At 40.1% G+C, this 25,078-nt stretch overlaps 2 protein-coding genes across 5 annotated transcripts in view; one reads left to right on the forward strand and one right to left on the reverse strand.

Moving 5' to 3' along the window:
* CAT (catalase) overlaps nucleotides 1-20,586 on the forward strand; it is a 39,896-nt gene extending 19,310 nt beyond the window's left edge. Inside the window, exons 7-13 of the mRNA XM_003781225.3 lie at nucleotides 341-532; nucleotides 919-1,071; nucleotides 5,625-5,763; nucleotides 9,157-9,287; nucleotides 17,218-17,325; nucleotides 19,400-19,483; nucleotides 19,835-20,586. Of these exons, the coding sequence (XP_003781273.1) occupies nucleotides 341-532; nucleotides 919-1,071; nucleotides 5,625-5,763; nucleotides 9,157-9,287; nucleotides 17,218-17,325; nucleotides 19,400-19,483; nucleotides 19,835-19,900 (873 nt within the window). The 3' untranslated portion in view covers nucleotides 19,901-20,586. The remainder of the gene's footprint in view (nucleotides 1-340; nucleotides 533-918; nucleotides 1,072-5,624; nucleotides 5,764-9,156; nucleotides 9,288-17,217; nucleotides 17,326-19,399; nucleotides 19,484-19,834) is intronic.
* Nucleotides 20,587-22,701: 2,115 nt separating this feature from the next.
* Nucleotides 22,702-25,078, reverse strand: part of ELF5 (E74 like ETS transcription factor 5) — a 32,332-nt gene continuing 29,955 nt past the window's right edge. For all 4 annotated transcript variants that reach the window (XM_012803416.2, XM_003781226.2, XM_012803415.2 and 1 more), the window contains 2 exons: nucleotides 24,402-24,597; nucleotides 22,702-23,983 (listed from right to left, as the gene is read on the reverse strand). In XM_012803416.2, the coding sequence (XP_012658870.1) occupies nucleotides 23,887-23,983; nucleotides 24,402-24,597 (293 nt within the window). In that variant the 3' untranslated portion in view covers nucleotides 22,702-23,886. The remainder of the gene's footprint in view (nucleotides 23,984-24,401; nucleotides 24,598-25,078) is intronic.

Raw genomic sequence — 25,078 nt, forward strand, 5'->3', positions numbered from 1 at the left:
AAAAAAAAAAAAAAAAAAAATTTAAATAATACAGAATTTGTAAAGAGAAAGAAAGGACTAATTTTAAATATGAAATGTACAGGCAGAATCCTCTTACAATTTAAAACAGTCAAGATAATCAGGTAGAATTTATTGTTGGTAAGTTCATTACTATCAAATTGGAAACACTCAAGTACTGTTGTGAAGAAAGTTCAACTTCTACTACTTGGAATTAAAAAAAAGAAAGAAAAAAGGTTTCTTCTTTGGGTAGCATTACTCTGAATCCTTCAATGAATTACTGATTTAATTGTGGTAACTTTGCAATAAGTTTCAGTTTGAACTTCTTTCCTTCATTTTATAGACAGACCAGGGCATCAAAAACCTTTCTGTTGAAGACGCAGCCAGGCTTTCCCAGGAAGATCCTGACTACGGCCTCCGGGATCTTTTTAATGCCATTGCCACAGGAAACTACCCCTCCTGGACTTTTTACATCCAGGTCATGACATTTAGTCAGGCAGAAACTTTTCCATTTAATCCATTTGATGTCACCAAGGTGAGTTGGTAACAACTGTATTGTTTCCTTGTTTAAGTTTCTTCTGACCTAATTTAAAGAGATTTCCAGTCAAGCATTCCCAATGAATGGGAAGTCACATCCAAAATACAGTGGTAACTCTTATAAGTAGCTTTGTATACTGTTATTAGTGGGGAACACCTTTGAAAAGCTAATATACTTTTTCCTGGGGAAAGTGTCAGTATTTACCATTTACTGTTATGAGAGATTCAGCTAATGTCCTCAACTGAAGTTCTTATCATGTTAAATTAGATTAAAAACTATTATTTTCACTGCCTTGATTATATTTCAAAGCTGGTATTTTTATGGGTAGCTTTAATTTCCTTCACTTGGCTGTCTGGTAATTGCGAATTTGACATTGTTTTCAGATTTGGCCTCACAAAGATTTCCCTCTTATCCCAGTGGGTAAACTGGTCTTAAATCGGAATCCAGTTAATTACTTTGCTGAGGTTGAACAGATTGCCTTTGACCCAAGCAACATGCCTCCTGGCATCGAGCCCAGCCCTGACAAAATGCTGCAGGTGAGCCTGGTGGGTTGAGGTGTTCGGGGGCCGGTTTCCATGTGTGCGCACACTCACCGTGTGCAGTTTGGCGTGGTGTTTACGGGAAGAATTCACTAGAGCATTCCTTAAACTTTAATCTGGGTGCTCAGTTCCCCATGGGACTCACTGAGCTGAATAAACCCAGTAGAAGCTCAATTCCATGGTTAAAATGTCTGCATATGTGAAGACATGAATGCTTCGTCTCCTAATTTTTTAAAAAGGATGTAATAGAAATGTCTAGGTATTCGTAGAAAAGCATAGTCCATTTAGTCTGTAACTGTTAATGGGAAGGAATGTAATTAGCTGATGAATACCCTGGTCAGAATAACCATTCATTTCCTATTTCTTGGCGATGCTCACATTTTGCCATCTGTAAGAAGAGATCTGGGGGTGATCTTTATCAACTCAATTCGTGTTGCCAGTGAGAAAGGCAGAGAATTGATTTAACAATTTGTCTTGATAGTGTTGCTAGGCAACCAGTATGTTTTCTAAAGCTCTCCAGTATTTTCTTCCAAGAGTACAAAGAGTGAAAAATTCTACTTTGCACCAGGATCGATAGGAAAATAATTGGCTTCATAATTAGCGTGTAAATCAGTATTTGGTGTTTTTGGACTATGACCATGGGACAAAGTTCAAAGATTATGCCCTCGATGAGACCACGGTGCCTGAGGGTGCTTCTTTTCTAGCTGAAAGTATCTGATTCCAGTTCGGGTTTCAGTCTCCATGGAGGACTAGTTGAGATTCCTGTGGTTTGGGGTTTTTTTGAATAACATTTTTTGCTAAGACATTAGGAACATCTGAAGCTTGTGTAGAAAGTTAAGTTTTTCATTAGTTCCATTAGTTTAACTATTATAAATGGAGTCCCTACCTACTGTGTGTGATAGAGTGTTCTGGGTGCTAGAATAGATATAAAAACACAGGATACTGATAACATAAGGCAGAATGCTACGGTGAATCGGAAGGTGAAGTTTAGTCTGATAGTTTCATGAACAAGGTAGCATTTGATATGGGTTTTAATTTTCAATAGGCAAAATGGGACAGGAGTTTAAAAGGAAATGAGTAAAAATGGACAAATTATAGTCGCTCTTTCCTCAGTGAGAAGGGTGGGGTTTCAACAGGTTCAGTGGGCATATGTCAGAGGGGACCTTAAATGCTTGAGTAGGAGTTTGTACAGTTGTTTGTCCCTTCTAGGGAAAGAAAAGTTTTCTTCAGTTTTGAAAAATGTGGTCTGATGTGTATATATTTACCTGTATATGAGTAGATACGTTTGTATCAAGGAGAATCACTCATTTTGGTGATAAATAGAAAAAATGGGAAACTAGGGATGGGGAATAGAAAAAGAAAGTCAAGCTGATTCAGAGGATAAGCAAAAGTTGCCTTGAAACTGTGGAGCAGAGGAAGCCCTGACGGTGACCCTGGCCCTTGAGCCTCCTTGCCCAGTGTTTGGAAAAGCTGAACCATGTGAAGGAGAGGCTCAGAGGATTCACCAAGGTGTGGAAATGTCCTGGGCAGAACCAAGGCTGTATAACCCTGGTGTTGAGGGAATAGGTTGAGGAATAAAAGGCCACCCAAATTCTTTGCACCAGAATCCAAGTCACTATAGGTCTCTGGCTTCACACAGGGACCCCAAGGCATTCAGCAATGTTGACTTTTACAACCTGAAGAACAATTAAGTGTGGGGAACCTGTGGCCTTAAGGCCACGTGTGGCTCTCCAGATCCCCAAGTATAGCCCCTTGACCAAATCCAAACTTCACAGAACAAATCCCTTTACTGAAAGCATTTGTTCTGTAAAATTTAGATTCAGTCAAAAGGCTGCACTCAAGGATTCAGAAGGCCATGTGTGGCCCCAAGGTCGCAGAGCCTCCACCCCTCTCTGAGGCATCTGTGGGAAAGAGAGTGACATGGATGACAAGTGGAAATTAACGTAATTTCTGGCCGGATGCTGTGGCTCACACCTGTAATCCTAGCACTTTGGGAGGCTGAAGCAGAAAGACTGCTAGAGGCCAGGAGTTTAAGACCAGCCTGAGCAACAGAGTCAGATCCCAATCTCTACAAAAATCCAGAAAAATTATTTGGCCCTGGCACACCCCTGTAGTCCCAACTATGTAGGAGGCTGAGGTAGAATGACTTGAGCCTAGAAGTTTGAGGTTACTGTGAGCTATGATGATGTCACCGTACTCTAGGCAGACTCTCTTTTTTTTAAAAAAAGACTCTTTTTTTAAAAAAAAGGTGTGTATATATATGTCTTTTTAAAAAAAGACTCTCTTTTTTTTAAAAAAAGGTGTGTGTATATATGTTATATAATTAATATAATTATATATATAATTTCTGTTAGCATTAATTTCGGTTAGGCAAATATATCTGTTTTAAAGTCAGTGTGCTGTCTTTATAGTTTTTTAAAATGAATTTTTAAAAAATGTTTGAAAGAGCATTCCTAAGTTTTGCTAAGTGAGCGTTCCTAGCCTTAGCTTTTCCTGTAACTTCTTTTAGTTATGAATCACAACGCTGTGGAACGTGTTAGAAGGCCTGTTAAAGCCACACGTGGTCATTTGGTGACCCAATGAGGAATCATTTAAGGTTTTTTGAATAGAGAAATAATATAATCTGAGGAGGGCCTAGGGAAGATTCTTTTGGCAAGAACAAGTGGTTGTATTGTTGGAATCGGGGTGATGTGGAGAGCCAGTTAGGAGGGCTTTGAAATTATTCCTGATGAGAGCTAATGAGCACTGTAGCTTGAGCGGTGGCCGTTGGTATATTAATGGCCAGTGTTCTTAGTTACCTTTTAACAAGGTTGTATTAGTGGATTTCACAACTTTATCCCAAGAGGTGAGCCAGTTGACGGTGAAATGGGCAAAGTGGCATAATAGAAGTCCCACCCTGTCCCCTGAGCATCTGGGGGTGCAGGTGCAGCCTTTCTTTACCCCCATACTCTGCACTTACTTGGAGTTGGAGAAGTTATGCTGATAGGTAGAGTGGAAAAAGATTATTCTGCTTTTTCATCCAGGTCTAGCAAGGGAGTTTAGGCACAGAGCTTTGTGTAAGGCCTAGATTCAAATTGGTGTCAGGGTATGGCCTCACTATGCCCATTTCCCAACCTTTGTTGGCCTCCACCCATAGGTGGAGTAGGGTTGCCTGATAATCATAAGGTAATACAAACTCAGAATTGTATGATGGAGGCTATATCCAGGAGCTGCTCGGGGCGCAGGTTTGTCTTCCATCCTGTTGATTAGGTTAAGAGCAGAACTTTTTGAGCCAAAGGAGGCAACCAGCTTCCAAACTATAAGTGGATATTAGTCATGGCTGCATGACCAGTCATCTAAACATGGCTTTAGACTACTTGAAATGATTATAGGAAGTGAGTCCTACAGCAAAGAGCAAATTATCAGGAGAACAAAGTAAGTGCATAAGTTGCTGTATTCGGCTGGGTCTTTCTTTTGCCTCATAGAATCAGGGATATAAGAATACTGTTGGCATGGCACCCGTAGCACAGTGGTTACGGTGCCAGCCACATACACCAAAGGTGGTGGGTTCCAACCTGACCCGGGCCAGCTAACTAACAATGACAACTGCAACAAGAAATAGCCAGGCATTGTGGCAGGTGCCGGTAGTCCCAGCTACTTGGGAAGCTGAGGCAAGAGAATTGCTTGAGCTTAAGAGTTTGAGGTTGCTGTGACCTGTGATGCCATGGCACTCTACTGAGGGCAACATAGTGAGACTCTGTCTCAAAAAAAAAAAAAAAAGAATACTGTTTAAGATTGAAGGCCAATGATAAAGTCAATGAAACCAAAATTGCCCATTGAGTAGAATTTTGAATAATGGAACACTTAAGTAATTAGATATTAATATTAATGTAGAATTAATCATAACGTTTTTTGTTTCGGCATTAACTGAAAGAAATTTCAAAACCCTTACCATCCTGCCTTGGTTAATATGTAACAGCACTTAATCTTAGATTTATTACCTTTGGCATTTGGCATTGTAGGACCATGGTTTTGACCCATAACATTCTTGTGGTACTTTCTTTATATCTAGGAAGTCATAGAGCTCAGTGTATATCTGAAAAAACTCAGAAGGAAATGTGCAATGTATTTCTTTGAACAGTTTCCTATACAGCTGGTTTTGTAGAAATTTGTGGCTTTTTGTGAAAAGCAAATGATGGATTCTTCCCCTGGAGTAGAGGAATGGAGGGAGTGGAATTAATTTAGGATTCCAGATTTTAGCAAATTTGTTTTACAAATACTTCCTTGGCAATGGAAAGTAATACTCTATAAGTCAAGTCCCTAACTTGTTCTTTGAGGGGGGAAAAAAGAAGTGTTATTATCTAAAAGAGATGTGAACATTTATGGTTGACCAGATGGCATGGGATTGAAGGATGGCCAGCTAGGGAGAACTCATTTCATAAGAGGAGAGATCTCGCTCTTTGCGGTAACCAAGTACAGAGAACTTTGTACTTCAAATTCTAGAATGGAGTTTATGGCCTATCTTTATATGTTACTGCCTCCAGTCAACAATGTTGCATTTATTACCTCAGGGCCGCCTTTTTTCCTATCCTGACACTCACCGCCACCGTCTGGGACCCAACTATCTTCAGTTACCCGTGAACTGTCCCTACCGTGCTCGAGTGGCCAACTATCAGCGGGACGGCCCCATGTGCTCACAGGACAATCAGGGTAGGCCTGAAGACATTTGGCTCCCCCTGTGAGGGTCCAGGGCATGTGGGGTAGTTGGGATGGGACAGCAGGCCCATGGAATCTCCTGCTTTTTGTGGGTACTCACCACAACTGGATGTCTTTTGCCCAGCAGTGAAGGTTTAAACCACCTGAGGACTCTCCATGTTTTTATCTATTTTATGTATTTTATTGAGACCTCCCCCCTCAGATGTTACTTGCTGTTCCTCTGAGAGTTAAAGGCAGGAAGAAAGCTCTTTCACGCCGGCTATAGTACTGTAACATCCAACTTGGGAGTTAGGTCTCAACAAAATGGACAATGCCTTAACTCACTTTTAAGTTACCAAGACTTAGATCCTTGGAAGTGTAAAACCCTAGTTCACGTCTTTTGTTTTTCTTTGCAGTTCTGTTGAAGGCTTGGGGGAACAAGTCTTAGAGGGGATAGAGCAGGCTGGGGATAGGGGAGAAGGAGGGGATAGAGCAAATCATAGGATTTTCCCCCATGTCTTCTTCCTAGGTGAAGGTAGTTGAAGTCATGTCAATGAACTGGTAAGGTGAAACTTTATTGAATTTTGGTTGTTTGGAGCTCATTTATCACTTTTTTTTTTTTTTTTTTGAGACAGAGTCTCACTATGTCACCCTTGGTAGAGGGCCATGGTGTCACAGCTCACAGCAACCTCAAACTCTTGGGCTTATGCAATTCTCTTGCCTCAGTCTCCCAAGTAGCTGGGACTATAGGCACCCACCACAACGCCTGGCTACATTTATCACATTTTTGATTTTTTCTTTCAACTACTTTTTTTGAGTGCCATTTACAAACAGTCTCTAGTTCTGACTTGTCAAGTGGAATGTTTGATCAATGTATTTTCCTTTTAATATTCTACAGTTCAGGTTAACATAAATCTCAGTTATTTCATTTTCCTATTTAGGATATTGTTTTGGTAATAGGTTGCTTAGATCAGTCCTTTCAGCAATTTTACTGGTGATAAATTAGATATAGATATCAATTTGATATAGACTTCTACAATCAAAGTTATTTTCTGTGATTAAAAATATTAACATGTGCCCTAAAGAAAATTTGGAAAGTATAGGGGAAGGAAGAGAAGAAAGAAGAAAAGCTCACTTATAGCTCCAGCATCCAAAGGTCATAGCTGTTACATTTTTGCTGTATTGCTATTCTTTACTGTGAAAATTTTTCATACGCTTAGGCTTATTGGGCGTGCGTAAATTTGTGCCTTGCTCTTGTTTCTATTATTGCTAAGCCTTTTCATATATTTAACAAGCTTACGTGCTTATAAATTATATTAGGTGGTTGTGATATTTCTGATCTCTGAGGTTAGAGGCATGAGGTGTGTTATTAACCAAGGTAATTGACACTTTCTTTTTTTTTATTTCTTATAGCATAACTATGTACATTAATGCAATCATGGGGTACAGTGTGCTATTTTCATATACATTCTGAAATACTCTCATCAAACTGGTTAATATAACCTTCATGTCCTTTTCTTAGTTATTGAGTCAAGACATTCATACTCTGCTTTTAGAAAGATTCACTTGTACCCTTGTAAGATTAACCATAGAGGTGACCCCACCAGTCACCCTCCCTCCCCCGATTTGCCCCCCCCCGGTAATTGACACTTTCTGTGTCTTTCTTCTGCATTTTTATACTTCTCCTTTTTTTTCATTCATATTCCTTGGTTGTCCTTTCTTTATGGAAATCGTCTGTAGCAGAGAGGTTCATGTATATTTTGAACTTCAGTGATGAGTAATTGCTTCATGTATACCATTCTTGTTCACCATTACAGTGGCATACTTATGAAAACCTACTTAAGGATCTATTTTTACCTGCCCTTTGCCTAATTTTATTTTATTTTTAATTATATATATGTATATAATTAAAATACATATATTATGAAACAATAATGTATATATTGTTTCAGGTTAATTGAGGGTACAAAGAATTAGGCTACAAGTTTGCATTTGTTAGGTAAAACGCCTCTTATAATTGTGTCCCGCCTTTGCCAAAATTTAAAAGAGCATTTGGGCTGTGCTCTTGAAGCTCCACAAAAAAAATTTAAATGATCCTACTATTCAGTTCCTAAAGATAGCTGCCATTCTGAGTAAAGGTCAAAGCTTATTTGAAAATAAGAAATTTGGAAATAATAGAACTTTAAAGTTACTTAAATAGGCACATTTCGAAGAGTTCCTTTTTCACATAGACAACACTGGGATGGCTGGTTGGGGGAGCATTTTGCTTTTCATATGGATATGGCTGAACTAGGATGAATTTCTTGAGCTAAGAGTTGAGCTTCACAAATGTGTTGTGTCCCCCCTTCCCTACATACACATTTGGTGCCTCAGTCAATGTGATAGATAGGCATCTCTTGATTATCCACTGTAGATAATCTCTTCTGACTGAGAGCTGGGTGGAATTCCAACCCCAGACTGGTTTGCTCAGACCACGTAACATGTTTCTGGGCCACTCCTGTTTGGGCAGAGTTTGCTCAGACGATTCCAGTTTCTGTTAGTGTCAGCCCAAGCAGAATGTAGTCAGGACAGTAAATATGCCAAAATGAAAAAAAAAAGGCTCATAATTTATTTCAAAAGTCGTAGAAAATGTTTTGATTGTCTTTTTCATGATTTCTTTCTGTAAAAACAGTTACATGAGTTCCAACATAGTATAAATACCAAATTTTTAAAAATCTATTTTTCTTTTAATTTATCTATGGAGGGACACAAAAGTGGAGCTAGAATTGAATAAAGTCACCATGGTAAGTAACGGAGAGATACCCTGGGAATGTTAAAAGCATTTAAGGAAGAGTGAGGTGTGGTTCTGTGATGGAAATACGGTATACTCTGGGCTGGAAGAGATAAAACCCCAGAGTTCTTCTAATCCTGACACTGCAGCCGTTGGTTAACATTGCAGGGCTCCATGTTTGTGTCTGTAAACAAGACCAGGACTTTCAGGTTGCTGCCAAGAATTCTGTGACTCAGCGTTTGAGCTGAGCCCAAGTCCAAATGAAACCCTCAAATCTGAAATGTGTCTTTGGGTCTCTTCTCCGTGGTGGCCAAATCAAACCTGTGTACATTTATGCTTATGCTGCTAAGCATCAGATGACGTGGTAGACTGGGCCATTTGAAGTCTTGAAATGGGCTTTGAGATCTCTTCATTAAGACTCCGAGTAAGGTAGCTCATGAGAGCATTTGGAGGATGGCAGGACTCAGCAAGAATATTAGTCTACCTGTAGTTAAACATAGAAGTTATAGATAGTATGTGTGTGTTGTGTTTATGTCTGTGGCTGTGTATTTGATTACCACTTAAATTTAGTTCTCATCCATTGACTATTTGCTCATTCATCATATTTCTAAGTGAATCCTTGTGGTTTTCCCTTAAAGGTGGTGCTCCGAATTACTACCCCAACAGCTTTAGTGCTCCCGAACAGCAGCCTTCTGCCCTGGAGCACAGAACCCGCTATTCTGCAGACGTGCAGCGCTTCAACAGTGCCAGTGACGATAACGTCTCTCAGGTAATGGCGTCTTTGCTGTGGGAGTCACTTGCTAATCCTCCTTGTCAAGGTCTGCATGTTTTTCTCCTCTTAAAATGTCTAATTTGTCTTAAGTTGAATTCAGGAAAGACTTGTATCTAATGCAAATCAGACAATTGGGTGGAGTTGAAGAGTTGTGTCACTGTGCTGCTCTTTTTGTTAGAGGTATGGAGAATTGTCTTAGTTTATTGAAGGATACTGTGGGTGGGGGCAAGGTTTGGGGAAACAGTGATCTCAGGCAGTCTAAGAAATGAACAACCTTGAGTACGGCCACATCTGGGAATCTGGGCAGGACAGCCAAGACTCAGTGGACCGGAACTAGAGACCTAAAATAGCCCTAGGAGACTCAGTTTCCAGAGTGTGTGTGTTTCCACTGTAGGCCACGCCATTATGTCACTTAGCTGCTCACTGTCTTGTCTAATTCTTTTCATCATTGTTGGGGCTTGGCCGTGACCATGACCTAACCTTCCTCGTGGTTTCTTTCTTCATGTTTTTCTCCTTCCTCTCCTTCCTCTCCTCCTCTTCCCCCCACCCCCTCTGCCTCCGCTTTCCCCTCCTCTCTTCTCACCTTTTACTTCTTTTCTCAGTACTTCTGTATCAGATTCTAGAGACCGGGTCTGATCGACTTGGCTGATCTTTTCATCCCAGGTTGCACCACTGGCCGTGGGTCAGCTTTACAGTTAACTGACCTGGCCTATCCTCCTCTAGTCAACTGTGGCTCTGCTAGGGATGATTTCAGTGGATATAGGTGGGCAGCTGCCTGAAAAATATGTCTACTGCAACTTATACCACACATATAAAGGAATAAAGTTAAAAGCATAATTGTTCTAGAGCTCTAGAGTTGGTTTTAAACTTAGTGCTGAAGTTAAGAGTAGAACCTATTTCTAGTTCCTCAGTTTGTGAATGCGAGTTCCAGGTAAAATATACTTAAATGCATGAATTAATTCACTATGAGGGTATCTTTGTTTTAAAGGCATTTATGTATGCACAAATATGTGTGTATATATACGAAATTATTTTGTGATGGGACATAAGCCATATTTAGATGAACTTAAAATAGCTCCTCTAAGCCTTTTATATAACGGCATTATTTTTGGTGATGGCAGAGTAAAGCAAGTATATTACAATACACTCCCTGCCTCTCGAAGAATTTTGCCTGTGTTAAGTCAATACAGGTATTGAACCAGCTCGTACAAGCCCTACAACAATTGGTTAGAGAATGAGGCTATTGCTTATACATTAAAACTCACTAAATGACCATTCCTATTTTATTGAGAGATTGTCTATGACTATGGGACTCATGCTTTTAAACAGTCACAATACTGTTATTATAGGCTGCTAGCACCATTCTGCCATGGTAAGAGTCACATGAGAAATACATAAGAAGGTTCAGATTTATGCTCCTAAAAATGATTCACTTGGACTTCCACTTCTGTCTAAGGAAGACTAGCTTGTATCAGATGTATCTTCTTGTGGAAAATGTTGAAAAGCTGGACAAAATAGAAAGACATATGTCTTCAGGCTTTGGAGAGCTAACAAAGCAACAAGGATTTAAGGAACCAAGATGAAGATAGAAAAGAAGTGAAAAAAAAAAAAAGGCAGAGAAGTAAGCTTGACATTTGGTGTCCTTTCCTCAGCAGGCATTTATTAGTTTGTGAGAATTGGTCAGGAAGCTGAGCAGAGTTCACAGCGGTCTCATGGACCAGAGGAATAAAAATTGGAGTTCAAGGTCTGCTAAGGAGGAGGGCCTCTGGTTACCACCCCAGGCTTTCAGCTGGAATCCCCATAGGGGCAGGCCTATGAAGAAGGGCAAACCCAGAATAAACTTGCATTCATTAAACTGAAGCATACTTTTGCCTCAGCTCAATATCAAACTGTATTTAAATGATCTCTCTCTTTCCTAACTACTTGCCAGAAGCAAACAAATTTTTCTCTGGCAGAAGATAGAACCTGAAATTATCTCTAGACCTTTTCATATGCATATGTCCACCATTCAGTTATAAATTATCAGGCATACCTAACACATTAATACCTTGTGACTGAAAATTAAGAGGGAACCCTCTAAAAGTGACAATGGTAATAAACCTGCTGGAGATCAGAAATAAAGGAAATGTCAGATGCAGGTTTTAAAATCACTGTGACTAATGGGTTCAAGAAAATAGACGACAGCCTGGAGAATTTAAGAAGAGAACTTGAATCTATAAAAAAGAACTGAATGGCGTACTTAACTAGAAAGCGTAGCAGCCAAAATTAAGAATGTAGTAGATGGGTTTTAAAGGAGGTTGACATGGCTGCAGAGGAGGATTAGTAAACTGGAAGACAGGGCAGTAGGTATGATCCTGACTAGCACATAAAGAGAGGAAAAAAGATCTCTTCATCATGAGACACCACTAAGAGATTGAAAAGGTGAGCCGCAGAGCGGGAGAATGTATTTGCCATTCATCTGCCAAATGATCTGTATGCAGAACACATAAGGGACTCCTACAGAGCAGTGTGAAGAAGTTAAGACAACTGAACAAAAAAATAAGCAATAGACTTAAATAGACACTTGATGAGGGAGGACATCCAAATGGTTGAAAAGGTAGTTAACCTCATTAGTCATCGGGATATACAAAATAAAAGCACAAAGAAACCCCATTACACATGTACCAGAATGGCTAGAATTAAAGCGTCTGGACATACCGAGTGTCGTGAGAACAAGGAACAACTCTCTTGTCAGCCGTTCTGGGAAATTGTTTGGCAGTGTCTATTAAATATATGTGTGCCTTGTGACCTAGCAAGTCTGCTCTCCAGCTGATACCCCATAAAAATGTGTACATATGATCACCAGAAGACACTTACGAGACTGTTCATATTACCCAAGTGTTCGTTAGCAAATGGATAAATAAGTATCATATTCTCACAATGTATACCAGTGGAAATTGATGAACTACTTTAATAAGCAATAACATAAGTGACTCTTACAAACATGACATTGAGCAAAAAGGCCAGACAAAAGAACGTGTAGACTGTATGGTTCCATTTATGTGAATTTCAAAAACAGGCAAAACACATTTATGATAATTATAAATGAAAATTGCCTTTGGGGAGGCAAGAAGGGGTAGTGACTGGGGTAACTGTGAGAGGCCCTGGTGGAGGGATTTCTGAGCTATGGCTGGTGTCCGTCTTGATCTGTGTGGTTGTTACCAGTTGTGTTCACTGAAAAGTCATCAACTTCATTCACACTTATGATTGGTGCCCTTTACTGTAGGCCTTTTATACTTCAAGAGCTTATCTTTGTATTGATTAATAACAATGCTACATTAGCCTTAAAAGGCATTTGATCCTGCCATTAAGAGTCTATGGTTAAGGTGTGGAGCTGATAAAATGGCTCAGAATTGTTATCTAGGTAATAAAATAGAACAGCTGCATATTTGTGGAGTCCATGCCGTCCTGCAGTGAGTGGACTATGCTATATATAAAAGGTAGCTGTTAGCCAGGCCTGAGAATATGCAAGTCAGACCACTGCAGAGACTTCTCCAGTTTAACTTCTTCGAAGTTCCAACTTGTCTTTCACCTGAACATTGGTGAATGCTGAAGGTAGGGCTAGGTGGCTAGGTGATAAAGGATTACATACTATTTACAAGGGAGGCTTCTTATGCCACATGCCGAAACAGAATACCTTATATATATGCACATTTACTTATTTAAAGAAAAAAAACCTCTTAATGCTGTAGATTAACCAAATCTCCAAAATAAAAAGTATTTTGCATGGATTTCATTCGGTGATGTGTTGATAAATATTTAACAGCTGTCTCTCTGGGGGCACAAGCCCTGGTCTGAGGTCTTTCATGGTGGAAATATTCCCCAGGGCTCATTTCATGGTGGAATATTCCCCAGGGAATATTCAACGTGATGTCACTGAATCTGTGGCATTGAGAATGATACTCATCTCACTATCATGTGGTATTTCCACCACAGAGATATGTAAGACATAAATCACCTCAAAAACAGAGATAATATGTATATAATTATAAAGTAATGTTTTGAGTATTTATTACTTTTGTTTGAACTATAACTTAATTATACATTTAGGTAATTAATTTTTGTGATGGCCCTGTTTAACAACTTGCTTTCAAAATTCCTGAAAATTTGGCAATTTTCCACTCTCTGAGCACGCTGGCTGCAGTACTTCACTGGAATTGCAGGAACAAATTCTTGCAATTCAAGAATTGCAAGTTTAAGATGTTTAACGTTGTAGATTGAGATATAGATTGAGGTTCAAGAAGGAAGGCTGAGGTAGCAGAGGAGGCCTTTCTTCTACTTCTTACATGTAGAGATGCTAGATTGTGTATCATCTGATCTTTGACAAACCAAACAAAAGGTTACGCTGGGGAAATGAATCCCTATTTAATAAATGGTGCTGGGAGAACTGTGTAGCCACATGTAGAAGACTGAAACTGGACCTACACCTCTCACCACTTACAAAAATTAACTCACCCTGGATAAAAGATTTAAATCTAAGATATGAAATTATAAAAACCTTAGAGAAAAGTGTGGGAAAAACTCTTAATGATATTGGCCTTGGGAAAGAATTCATGAAGAAGGCACCAGTGGCAACTGCGATAACAAAAATAAGTAAATGGGACCTCATCAAATTAAACTTCTAAGGACACAATCAACCAAGTAAATAGACAACCTTCAGAATGGGAGAAGATATTCACATGTTAGGAAGTGGAGAAAGGGCTCATGACTAGAATATACAAAGAACTCAAGCAAATCAACAAGAAAAGATCAAACAACCTCATCAATCAAGGAGCAAGTGGCACGGACAGAACCTTTTCCCAAGAAGACAGATGAATGGCCAACAAACATATGAAAAATGGCTCATCATCTCTCATCTCAGAGAAATGCAAATCAAAACCACCTGGAGATGTTGCCTAACACCAGTGAGAATAGCCCATCTCACAAGGTCCCACAACACAGATGCTGGTGTGGGTGTAGAGAGGCGGGTACATAGATGCACTTGGTGGGATTGCAAACCAGTACAGTCTTTTTCAGAGAGAAGTATGGAGAATCCTCACAGAACTAAAAGTAGACCTCCCACTTGACCCTACAAACCCAATACTACTCAGAAGAAAAAAAAAATGATTTTACCATAAGGACATTTGTACTTGAATGTTTATAACAGCTCAATTCGTAATTGCAAAAATGTGGGAAACAGCCCAAGTGCCCATCAGCTCATAAATGGACTAATAAACTGTGGTATATGTATACCATGGAATAATATTCAAAAAAGATGGAGACTTTTCATCTCTTATATATACCTGGATGGATTGGGGGAATGTTCTCCTAAGTATCTTAAGAATGGAAAAGCAAGCACCCCATGTAGTCAGTACTAGTCTGAGAATAGTAGACCAGCGACTTATAGGCTCACATCAGAGAAAAGCACAATTAAATTCAAGAAGGGGAGGGTGGGATGATGGGAGAGGGCTTGATTATTTCTCAACTATCATGTACAATGTAGGATTATTTGACACACTTCTTGGGTGAAAGACTCAATTACAACTCAGACTTTGGACTTCACCTTATAAAAGGAAATAATCTAACCTGATTGTGTGTACCCTCCTATTAACCCTTAAAAAAATAATATAGCTCAACTAAAAAAAAGTAAGATCAATCACTAAGTCCCCCAAATGAAAAAGGCATCGCAGTAGTATGTGAACATTGAAGGTATATATCTGGTGGGGGTAAGACCTGATTTGTACCTTATGAATATTTTATGGGGTTATGGGATGAAGCCACAGACTTCCTGTGTCCCAGAGAGCTAGATCTAAGCTCTTGGCATATGGTAAACAGCAAGAAAGGGCACCTCATTGGAGAAACTGCTCACCAGACTGAGCATGCAGGTTGGAGGCGCGTGGGCTCTGGATGGAAGCAGTCAATCCCGAGAAGTTAGGAGTCCTTCCCCTGTGCCGTGCTCAAGTGAGATTCCCGCATTCTTGTTCCACTTAGAACCGTGAAAGCCCTGAACTGAGAAACAAGTGGATCAGCGAACCCTGTTAGGCCTTTGTAGAGATTGCAGGGAAATCACCACATGAAGACACTTTCACAACTAGGGCGTATTTGGTACTTTTGCAGAAGACAACTCCTGTTGAATATGAGTCATGGGGAAGAATTACAATACATACAAGGAAATCCGGTGCCCTGAGAAACTACACATGCGATAGATGGAAGAATCATTCACACGGCAATCTGAAAGGGGCTTTAAAACCAATGTACATACAAATTTAGGGAGTTACAGAAAGGAATATTATCATTAAGACAATAGGATATGAGGAAAAAACAGAACAGGTGGATTCAAAAGAGAACAAAATAGGCTTCGACTCCATGGCTCACGCCTATAATCCTAGCACTCTGGGAGGCCAAGGCAGGAGGGTCCCTTGAGCTCAGGAGTTCAAGATCAGCCTGAGCAAAAGTGAAAACCCCATCTCTACTAAAAACAGAAAAAATTAGCCAGGCATTGTGGTAGGTACCTGTAGTCCCAGCTACTCAGGAGCCTGAGGCAGGAAGATCGCTTAAACTCAGGATGAGCTAGGCTGATGCCATGGCACTGTAGCCTGAGCAATAGAGTGAGACACTCTCTAAAAAAAAAAAGTCCAGGCCTGTGGCTCATGCCTGTAATCCTAGCATGCTGGGAGGATTGCTTGAATTCAGGAGTTCAAGACCAGCCTAAGCAAGAGCAAGACCTCATCTCTACTAAAAATAGAAAAAATAACCAGATGTTGTGGCAGGTGCTTGTAGTCCCAACTACTTGGGAAGCTGAGGCATGAGGATCGTTTGAGCCCAAGAGTTTGAGATTGTCATGAGCTATGATAACACCATGGCATGCTACCCAGGGTAGAGTTTAAAAAAGAAAAAAAAAAAAGGAAATTTCTAGAAACAAAAAATACAATCTTTGAAATAAAAGTTCAACTGATAGTGTGGATGTTTTTATGCAGTATGTGAGATCAGGTAAAGTGAGAATTAGATTAGTGAACTGGAGATAGACCTGCAGTACTTTGATTAAGCTGTGTTGATCCAAAGAGTATGATATTTAAACTTGGCATCAGGTTTAAACTTTAGTCACAATTTTAAAAAAATGTAATTATAGCCTGGTAATTGATAGCTTAGGAAAATGACGCATATCTTAATATAATGTTTTTTAATTTAATGCTTTGGATAATTAAATATTATTGACCTTTTATAAACTATAGTGCATAGAACAGAGTCTGGCACATTATAGATACTCAATAAATATCTGTTGAATAAATGAATGAATGAAATGTTAGAATAAAATCATAGCTACAACCTTTTAATTTCAGAATTTAACAGAGACTACTAGGATTCACAGATCTGAGCCTAAACTCCCATTTTTTTATTTTCATCTGATGGTATTTGTTTTAGAGGTAAATTCAATAATCTAAGCAAAGTATCACTGTTGATACCTGTCTTGCCCATGAAATCTTGGCTTCTGGATAACTACGGAAATACATATCAATGAATGAGGTTCTTTTCTTCCATGATTCTGGGTGAACTGATGAACTAAGGTTGTATTGCATATGTTTATATTCTAAGACAGATCACATTTGCTGGACTTGTCATTATTAAGAATGTGTTGAGGTTTTTAATTATAAATCTATAAGAGACGATAAGGACATTATGGAAAGCAGTTGTGAGTTATCAACGAATGAATTCTTCCTGTTTTGCTTAAAACAAAACAAAATGTAAAGTGAAGAACTTAACACAGATGACAATTTTAGTTACAGTTTAACATGATTCTCAAATTCTGAAAGGTTTTTGATCATGCATTTTGTAAGTGGCGTAGTCGGTGAGTTTTGTTTGTGATGAACCGGTGGTTTGATCCTCCTCACTCGCTCTTTTCCCTGAGCAGGTGCGGACGTTTTATACGAAGGTGCTGAATGAAAAGGAGAGGCAGCGTCTGTGCGAGAACATCGCCGGCCACCTGAAAGACGCGCAGCTCTTCATCCAGAAGAAAGCGGTGAGTCTCTGCAAGCTCAAGGGTGACATCTGCTGGCTGGGGAAGTCAGCGCAGCCGTGTGGAGAAACCTTAAAATGAAGCACCGTTATTGATAATACTTAAGCTAAGAGGACTTAAAAAAAAATAGTAGTAATTCTCCAACCAACCTCTGATTATTTCCTCACTCTGTGTTTTATGTAGTATGGCATATCCATCAATCTTCAGCTGTTCATCCAGTGTGTACTAATTTACCTGACAGGGTACAGGGTACATTTTATCCTGTGCTGTTTGACTACAGCCAAGTTCTGTGCAAGATAGTAAATGCCTAATATCGAAATGGTTTGAAGCCTGTCAAAGGCTTACTGATATGATACCTTGATCCTTCCGATGTAAACTAGAATTTGCACGATTTCTGGGGTAAAAGTGAGCTACTTCAAAAGGCAGGCTGGACTTTGAGCTATGGTACTAGGGTATTTCTTGTGGCCAGGAGCTCTGTGAAGCCCTCTCACTTGTGATCTTCTGGTCTGTCCCAGGGCCAAGCTGTTTGTAAATCTAGGAATCCCAAGATTCCTTGGCCCCTGATTGCTGCTTCTCCCTTCCTAGGCTGGCAGCTGTGAGGACTGTGGTCAAGGGTTCAAGTTCCAGCAGAGAGCCTGGTGGTTGCTCAGTGTGACAGGCAGGCCAGGTTTTATCTCGCTTCACTAGAGAGAATGGATAAGGCAGCTTGCAAGTAGTGGCCCTGGGCTCGTGACCTTGGCGTTCTCCCTTCACGTAGGCTGAAGCTGTGAGGCTTCACAGGGTTTCATGGTGCTCCATCTCCTCCCGCTGTCTCCTGGGAGCTCCTGCCTGAAGTACCTGGGTTTGCCCTGCAGGTGCCAAGGTCTTTGCACACCTCACTGTAAATTCAGGCAGTGCCCAGGCTTATTTTTAAATACAAATCATTGTAACTTGTTAAGTAATTACCCGGGGACAGCTCTTTACATGGCAGTAAACGCAGCAGCTCACCTCATAGGCATTTTTCTCACAATATCCTATGAAGTAGGTTGTGTGTTTTTTGTGGATTTTTTAGTTTGTTTGTTGGTTGATTTTGGATTTTTTTATTAAACCAACGACAAGCAATTCTCTAATTCTTTGGCAGCAACCGAGTGTTCTGTAATTCAATTCAATTCTGACACTATGTCAGAGCCCACAGATTTAGGGTTCAGCCCCACAAGACTGTTCCTACTTTAGGTGACAAAAGAGTGCCCTGGCTGCCCACACGTCTGAAAATTCTGACTGCAAATTTAAGGATTCCCATGACCTTTTCTCAGGTTTGATAACTTTCTAGAAAAACTCACAGAACTCGGGAAAGTACCATACTTATGATTACTGGTTAATTATACAGGGTATAGCCAAATGGCAAAAATGCATATGGAGAAAGGGCTCCGAGCTTCCATGTCCCTCTGGGGGTACCATGCTGCTGGCACCTTGATGTGCTCCCCCAAAGCCAGAAGCTCCATGACCCTGTCATTTCAGGTCTTTATAGAGACTTCCACAAGCATGATTGATTAAATCATTAGATGAGATGGTTGAACACAATGTCTAGCTCGTCTCCCCTCCCTGGAGGTTTGGGGGTGGGGCTGAACATTCTAGCCTTCTAATCACATGCTTGGTCTTTCTGGCACCATCCTGAGGCTGTCTAAGGACTCCCCCCCCCCCCGCCCCAGGAGTCATCTTAATAACATATGAAGTCAGTAAATTCCAAGGATTTTAGGAGGTCTATGTCAGGTCCAAGGGACAAAGCCCAAGTATTTGTTTATTTAATTATACTATTAAGGCATAGATGTAACTGCTTGCTCATTTCTGGAGAGGGATGTTGAAGCTCAGAGAAGTGAAGTGACTTAATTTTCCCAGGTTGTTTAGCCAGTCTATGTCAGAGTTGTCACTGGACCCCCAAGTTGTACTCCAAGGTCAGTGCTGTTGAACGCCGAGTGGAACTGCCTTCTGCTGCAGTGTCCTTCCTCCCCTGTGGAGTAGGCACTATGACATGGAACACTGGGGAGAGGCATAGTAGGGAGTGAGGGTGGGGCTTACATCTCTTTCTGTTTGGCTTTAGGTCAAGAACTTTACTGATGTCCACCCTGACTATGGGAACTGCATCCAGGCCCTTTTGGACAAATACAACGCCGAGAAGCCTAAGGTGAGCCCGGAGCAGCCTGGCCGTGACAGAGGCCGTGTGCTGGATTAGGCTAGCATGGTTTGCTTTCCCTTCAGCATTGTTCTCTTCAGAGGCCATTACCTGCAACTGTTAGATTTCTTAAGCAGCTGTTCAGAAACTCATTTGAGATGAGTTTCTCAAAAAACTCAGCTGCCAAACACAGATACTCTTCATTTTAGCTCTGGACAGCACAAGACAGTTTAAAGTGAATAAATTCTGAATTATTATTTTAACTTTGGGTTAAAATTAACTTTGGGTACAAATTAAAACTAGGTAAGTACCAAATTGCTGTTGCCTGTGAGCTAAACTTATGGTCTTGTTCTCTTAAAACAGAATGCGATTCATACCTTTGTGCAGTCTGGGTCCCTCCTGGCTTCAAGGGAGAAAGCTAATCTGTGAAGCTAAAGGGCCCCAGTCCCTTGCCAAGGAGCTCTGTGCCTACCAAGCAAAGCTTAACGTTCGCACATGTAACCCACTCATCACTGGAAAGAAGATTCTCCTGTGCTCGATACACAAATGCTGGATAGAAGATTCTCTTGTGCTTGCCATGCATGCAAGCCAGTGTCTTTAAAATGATCGTCCAGGTTGCTATAGCAAATAATGTAATGACTTTTAATGCAGGTTAGGGGGTTAACAATCATTTAAAAAACGTGTTTTCGTTTTTTTGACAGCTGATTGGATTACTCATTTAAAATGCTTAGGAGGAAAGTTTCTAACTAGAAGTGAGATTTTATTTGATAAGAAAAACATTTTGGTGAAATTAATATGTTTACATATCACCTTAGGGCCTATTATATAAAAACAGGGCTGTGATTATACAAGAAGAAAAGATCATGGGGATCCACTCAGAATTTTTATGTTTCTAAGGTTCTTATAGGAAAAACACATTTAATACATCAGTATCTTCAGAGAAAACTCTAGCATCTTCATGGCTTAATGATTATGTCTGTAATTCTGTAATTCATCAGGTTCAGTTTTTATTTTTCCACTTGGAATTCTTTTTGTGCAAAGTCGGCATTGATTTCACATCAGATTGATTTGTAATTGCCTATCAAATTTTTACAATAAAAGAAATATGTATGTAAGAATAGAAATGGTATTTGATTTCTTTTGACTCCATATATCACTTGGAAATTATCTTTAAATCCTTAATTTGAACACCATCTATATTCAGAGGCTTATCCTTAAAAACAAAAATACCAATATCATGATGTTACTTTGTTATTTGTTTAAATCGGTAGTCTTTGGATAGCCTTCTGAGATACCGAGAAAATAGCAAATGCTCTAACTCGGAAAATTACTTAAATCTCCTGTCCATTAGCTCATATAAGTTTTTAAAATAGGGGCTCAGACCGACTAGTTATTTTCTTTCTTCTTTTTCTTTAAACCCATATTTGCCTATGAAAATGTTTGAAAATCCCATGGATGACATTAAAGGTAGATTCTAAATCTTGAAAATCTTTCTTCCCTTTGTCTTCAGAACCAGTTTGTTCTTAACTCTCAGGGGTTTCCTGAGATGTGGGCTTCAGGAAACCAGTAGGTACAAACTCTCAGTGTTTAGCTCAAATTTCTTTACTTTCCTGTCAAATTCCTCTCCTGCCTAAATTCCTCCTGTGTTGGAGTATGCTTTGGAAAGTTATATTTATAGACGTAGAAAATAGAGTTATCCATTCGCATCCGGTGGTAAATACTTTCAACATCTTAATAACTTTACTATAGTTCTCTCTTCTTATAGCATTAAATCTATAAGATAAATTAATAAAATTAAAATTATTTGATAAAAAGAAGGGAATTTATTTGAATATTGGTTATACGCATAAAGACAGTTTTTGAAATTTTTGTTTGTTTTATTTTGTAGTTTAAAAATAAACTGGTTGCAATCATGCGTATCTAACCTAGTTCCTGCATGTAAATATCTCACACCTATAATACGCCCCCCACCCCACCCCGTTTTGCTCTTGAGACTTCTTATTGTGATTGTCAAAGATAAATACTGTCCTCCAGTTAGGTTTTACTTCCTGGGAGATACTATCTAATTATGTTCCTCTAAGTGACATTAAAATACAATCTGAGAGTTTCCGAGCCAATTTAAAAGGAGGGCCAAATTAGTAAAAGTCAGTATATTATAGTGACCTTAGAACCAGACAGTCCTAGATTGAAATTCAAGCGCTGTCATTCAAATAACTTTCCTCCTCTGAATATTAGTTTTCTTATCTTCTGCTTTCAAAATAAGGCAATTTATGTCAAGAAATGAAACAAAATCTCAAAATAACAAGTGAAAAAAAAGTACCATGTATACCAAACAAAAATGAATCTGTAGGGCTACGCTGGCCTGTGAACTTCATTTATCTCATGTATTAAAGGTGGTGAGTAATATTACTCCATGTATTTCTTGCATCTTTTTGGGATTTATTTATTTAGAAACAGAGCCTCGGCTCGGCGCCTGTGGCTCAAGCGGCTAGGGCGCCAGCCACATACACCTAAGGTGGCGGGTTCAAATCCAGCCCAGACCCGCCAAACAACAAAGATGGCTGCAAAAAATAGCTGGGTGTTGTGGCAGTTGCCTGTGGTCCCAGCTACTTGGGAGGCTGAGGCAGGAGACTCGCTTGAGCCCAGGAGTTGGAGGTTGCTGTGAGCGTGATGCCATGGCACTCTACCCAGGGGGATAGCTTGAGGCTCCGTCTCAAAAAAAAAAAAAAAAAAAGAAACAGAGCCTCACTCTGTTGTCTGGGCTAGAGTGCTGTGGTATCAGCCTGGCTTGCTCACAGCAACTTCAAACTCCTGGGTTTAAATGATCCTCCTGCCTTAGCCTCCTGAGTAGCTAGGACTATAAGTACCTGCCACAGTGCCAGGCCAATTTTTCTGTTTTTAGTGGAGATAGGGTCTTGCTCTTGCTTATACTGGTCTGGAACTCCTGAGCTCAAGGGATCCTCTGGCTCCGCCTTCTGGAGTGTTAGGATTACAGGTGTGAGCCACTGCACCTGGCCCTTTCTGGGCTCTTTAAAAGTCTCCCGCTCTGAACTGTAGGCAATGGGAGTGTCATCAAAAGTTTTATAGGCTGTCAGTGCTTTGCTGAGCCTACTATGCTGGACTGAATGATACGGAGACAGTTGAACATGTTAAATATTTTATTCACATTGTTTACAAACTATATCCACCTGAAAAACACATGAGTCAAAAAATAGAATATTTTACAATAATTCACATTTTTTAAAACAAGTTACTTTTGAAAGTAAGCTCTAGATATGGAGGCCTTCAGCTTGTATAGAGGTTCAGGGCCTCCTCACATGACAATTCTGGCTGTGGTGAAAAAGAAGTCCCAGGGGCAGTCCACCTAGTTGTAGTCATCAATTACTTACATACCAGTGACTAATGAGAAAATGTCAGTGCAGACTTTAACCCATGCACATTTATTGGTGTAAATTCACTGTTACTATTTTTGTCAAGGAAATATGTGTTTTAGCGATCAAGGATACATCAGGTAGGAAGACAAAAAGAGACTCACAATTTAATTGGCCATTACAGAGTGGTTGGGACATTTCCAGTTCTAGAGAGGTTTAACATCTTGACCACAGACGGAATCAATGAATTACGATTTTATTGTGTTGACAGTTTGAATCATAGAAACACTAGTGATTTGGAAGTTGATATACATATCTATTGACTAACTCTTTGCACATGTGATGTCAACCATCACTTAGGAGAAGAGGGGAGATAAACCCAGCAACAACTAATAGTGTGGCTGACTAAGTGTTTAGTTCTGGAAGGATGGCCATGGGAGTTCTGCTAAATGGTCAAAAAGATACTCTGGTTAAGAAGCTTATTATTAACTTATCATAAACCTGATTATATCCCAGCTTGATGGCTTAGCTCTTTTATTCGTGAAGAAACTTTTCTATGGAATTTGACTGTAATGATTTAAAATCTAAGTATCTATGTCTTACATCTCACCCTCTTCTATAAACTACAGAACTAATCACATTTTTTCCCCTTTCGTGAGCTGCCACAGTTCACCACCTGAACCTTTGGATAGAAGTATTCAATGGGTCTCTAATGGTAAAATTGAATCGGTTTTCTCTGATCAGCACCAACAACACTGGCTATTGTGTTTCTGCAACTCTTGATTAGGGAAATAATGTTTGATCAAGGTACCATAAAACATCATGCCCTCCTCCCCTTGGGTGGGGGGGGGAAGGATTTCTTAAGGGTCACTGCCATCACCCCAAGTAAGTAACAACTTTGAATCCAAATGTAAGCTGAGACGTGGACAAATGTTATCAGCATGTTTGCACATTTTTTTTTTAAGACGACTTTCAAACGTCTATTGCAATCTGGTTGCTTTAAAAGACAGAAATCCATAAAGTGAGCTTGATGCCTGGAGTCGATCATAGCTTGTCTTCCTGCCACCCATGTGCATTTTTTCCAAATTTGTACACTAACCTTCGGTCAACCCGTTCCAAAATTCCCGTTTTGTAGTAGTATCTGGGAAGGCAAGCAGAAGACAGGGGGGGTTTACACTTCAAGAAAACAACAGAACGTAAACACTCTGTCCTCACTCCTCTCGGGTGACAAGGCTGGTCTCTGGTTACCCCGGTATTTTCACACCCTGTTATCAACTTACACTTAAACCTTTCCCAGACATCTTGAAGACTGAACCTCCCCCTTCTCAGTTCAAAACGTGTTTTGTGTGTGTGTGTGTGTAAGAGATGGCCCGGGTTCAGAGCGATCCCTGGGGAATACTGCCAAGAATGAAAAGGACAGCGTTTCAGTTTACAAGCCATAATCCCAACTTGGAACTAAGAACCAAAGTTTGGTCTCATGACCTTTCTATTACCAGGCTGCAAACACAGTGTAATTAACTCTTCTTGAAGGCTCATGGTGCTCCATGCTATACACTCACCTCAGGGCTCTGCTCAACTTTTCATAGGTCATTCTGTCGTTTTTCTTCCTTTGTCCCCACATCTTCGCCAGGGCTTCTGATTTAACCACCCGAAAAATACCTTGTTCCCTATCTTCCCATTCCAGAATGCCACAGTTTTCCTCAGGAGACAGAAGCAGGTCTCGGACAAATTCCCATAGATGAGAACTTTGGAGGCCTTTTGAAAAGGGGGAAAAAAATGAACCACTTAAAATATGAATATTTCTTCACTTTCAGAGTTGTTCAACTTCTCATTTACCCATCAGAATTGCTGCTTTCTGGGGATATTTCTCTCCATTGTGGCTGAGGGTTCTACCTGGACTCTTACCAAGATGTGAAATGTCTGTCTTCCATGAAAGTAAATGCATTACGGACAAAGACACCAAGTTTACATTGGCAGGCCATACTGTGGCTCACTGAGGTTCTATGGAACCACAATTCTTATGGAATGAATGAAATGATAGTCAAATGGTCTTTTTATTCCTTTTGATAGGCAGTGTGGTTGTGCTAAGATCCTATAGCCACAACCATCTGGTTGGACCAATCCTGCAAGTTAGTTCTTCATAGAAAGCTCTTGTTCTGGCTCGGCGCCTGTGGCTCAACCGGCTAAGGCGCCAGCCACATACACCTAAGGTGGCGGGTTCGAATCCCCAGCCCGG

Source organism: Otolemur garnettii, unplaced genomic scaffold, assembly GCF_000181295.1.
Source record: "Otolemur garnettii isolate 467f Iridium unplaced genomic scaffold, OtoGar3 scaffold00001, whole genome shotgun sequence".
Classification (NCBI taxonomy): Eukaryota; Metazoa; Chordata; class Mammalia; order Primates; family Galagidae; genus Otolemur; species Otolemur garnettii.